This window comes from Populus alba, chromosome 14, assembly GCF_005239225.2.
Source record: "Populus alba chromosome 14, ASM523922v2, whole genome shotgun sequence".
Classification (NCBI taxonomy): domain Eukaryota; kingdom Viridiplantae; phylum Streptophyta; class Magnoliopsida; order Malpighiales; family Salicaceae; genus Populus; species Populus alba.
Window position 1 is genome coordinate 15,414,627 of NC_133297.1, and position 2,504 is coordinate 15,417,130.

The 2,504-nt window shown below is 35.7% G+C and overlaps 1 protein-coding gene across 1 annotated transcript; it reads right to left on the minus strand.

Moving 5' to 3' along the window:
* Positions 1-345: 345 nt before the first annotated feature.
* LOC118032888 (uncharacterized) lies at positions 346-2,195 on the minus strand. Its single transcript, XM_035037712.2, has 2 exons — positions 1,674-2,195; positions 346-610 (listed from the first exon to the last, which is right to left on the minus strand). The coding sequence occupies exon 1, from the start codon at positions 2,003-2,005 to the stop codon at positions 1,682-1,684; it is 324 nt and encodes a 107-aa protein (XP_034893603.1). The 5' UTR covers positions 2,006-2,195; the 3' UTR covers positions 346-610; positions 1,674-1,681.
* Positions 2,196-2,504: the final 309 nt, after the last annotated feature.

Consider the following 2,504-nt stretch of genomic DNA (forward strand, 5'->3'; position numbering starts at 1 on the left):
ATAAATGCCAAGAGTCATTGTAATGACGTATACAGAGTTTTGAATTTGATAAATAGTTTGAAAAAATATATAAAAAAATTAAATTAATTTTTTTTAAATATTTTTGAAATACAAAAATTAGTAGATCCGTAATGGTAATGGCATGTACAAGTTTTGAATTTGATACATGTCGTATAGATAATGCATGCATGATGCCAATATATATTAGATAGAAACCAATCATTTGTGGAATTAATTAAACCAAGTGATTCAACTTGGTCATGGATATTTCTTCAATTCAATATTGAATCCTGAATTTGAGTGGCTCCTCTACGTACCCACTCTCTCCACCACTAGTGCCCAAAAGTCATATAACCATCTGTTCCCATTATGAAAATTATCTGTAAGTTGCAGAGAGAGGTTGACCTGTTTTGTTTTTTTTTCTCATTTCGCACTAAATATGGACACAAGTTGCTCTTTTTTCAGCCTTTCTTCTTAGAACACTCCCCAGCAATCCCACTAGCCTCCTCTCATGATTACTCCAAAATCATCACATGCTCGTTTTTTGAAGGCGTCAACCATTATTATCATCATCATTATTCGCGCAAGAGGTAAATGGGCTGCAGCTTCACTGTGAAAAAAAAAAAAACAAAAATAACCAATATCATTGTTCATCGATCAGTATTTTTTAAGGCGAGGAGATTAAGAATGTTTCCTTCAAGAGAGGAACACAGCATTGACTGCAATAAAAACCAATCCAAACACAGCTTTATTACTTATCAACCTTGGTGTCATGGAATCCACGAAGTTGTAAAGGCCATGACTGGTGTCTGATAAAGTAGTGGCTTGGAGGTTGTATTCTGTGGAACTTATTCGCTTATATCTTCTGATAAGAAATTAAGTTTAGGCCAAAGAATCATGCTTTTCCCTTTGCTAATGACAAGACCTAAACGCTGTTCTTAACTACTTTGATCGATCAAAGCAAGCTGGTAGTGTGTATGTTGGACTACGTGCTAGGTTCTCTCCAAGAGGGAATATTTATTATTGTGACCTCTAATTTAACTGATCTTTATTTTGTTTTTACTTCCCAGATGGCAAGCTCAATCTTGGCTTATACAATAATGCAACAGATTAATAAAATAAAGGACTGTGACATGGGATCATTGCTGCTGTTCCTTTGTTTATAATAGCGCAGAGAAATTCCCACCAGTATCTTCATGTTTCACAAAAAAACAAAGAAAAAGAAAGCAAAGCAATCCCCTTTAAAATTGTTATAATAGTTCAGACATGTTAGAGCACTGAGAACACGATGGCCCATTTGAAAACTAAGTAATCTTATTCAAATAAACAACTCCATATAACTTAACAATCAATCAATGGATCGATATGAACTCTCATCAATTCCCAAAACTTAATCTGGGAGCGGAGCGGAGCCAGCTGATAAACATTATTCATGGATTGAAAAACCCTACTCGTACAGGGATATATAGTCGAGCTTGCTTCTCATCTAACAAGCAGCATCTGTTACTGGTGCATACAAAAGGGAAGAGATTTACATGGATCGCATTCTATAAAAGACATTGATTCTTTAAAAATCCTTGCCAGCCAAGTAATTATACCGTCGACAAAATTTGCATTCCATACTAGCTACCTCTCTACACCAACTAATTAAGTACATCTGGTAAGTAACTTACATGTTTGTCTACATCAAGATTGCATAGCGCATGCTGTCATTTACCATGAGATGATTCATCTCTGATAGCTGCGCAAACTCACCAGTCACCCAGAGACCATCAGCACCGTTGACATGAGGTTGTGATGAGAAGCAAGAAGGAATTGAAAATGGGGCAAGAACAATTCTAAGCAGGGAAGAAAGGGCATTCCACCTGTGTGTTCTGTTCATATCACGAACAAGGATTGGAAATTCAGCTCCGTTCATGCCTCCAAACATGCTCTCATCAGCTACTCGCGGGCTTTTCCTGATGTTTTGAACGTTGCTCCTCAATCGAGCCAACTTGCGCCACATGATCTTATCGGTTGTTTGGATGCTTAGAATCCTTGGAGGAATATGTATGGTGTTTTAGATGTTCATAATTAGAAGCAAGTTTTTGTGAAGAGAAGGGTTACAAGATCAGCTTTAAGGTGGCTTTTTGATAATGGTAGGTTGGTGGTGTTGTTAGTGCCGGTGTTTATCGCAAAGGGGAGGAGTGCCTTTTTAAGGGCCTTTCACTTGTGTTTTTTCTTCTTATTTTTATTTTTTTTGCACCCTATTTTGTGGGGTCTAGCTAGGCAACATACTGACGAAGTTGCCTAATTATTCACTAAAGATTTTCATTTGTAAAACCCCTCAATTAGGTTTAGGTAACCGGCTATCTACCCCTCCATCTATCTAATGTAATAATAACTTTCAAGATTATCAGATATTTAAATTGCTTTGTAATAATTATAAATTTGACTTTATTTAGGGTTTTGAAAATTTACATTATTTTTAATTTTAAAATTTATAAAATTAATTAAAATTTATA

What these genes read in the sequence shown, in the direction of transcription:
- LOC118032888 (XM_035037712.2), bottom strand. Translation starts at nt 2,005, where the DNA reads ATGTGGCGCAAGTTGGCTCGATTGAGGAGCAACGTTCAAAACATCAGG.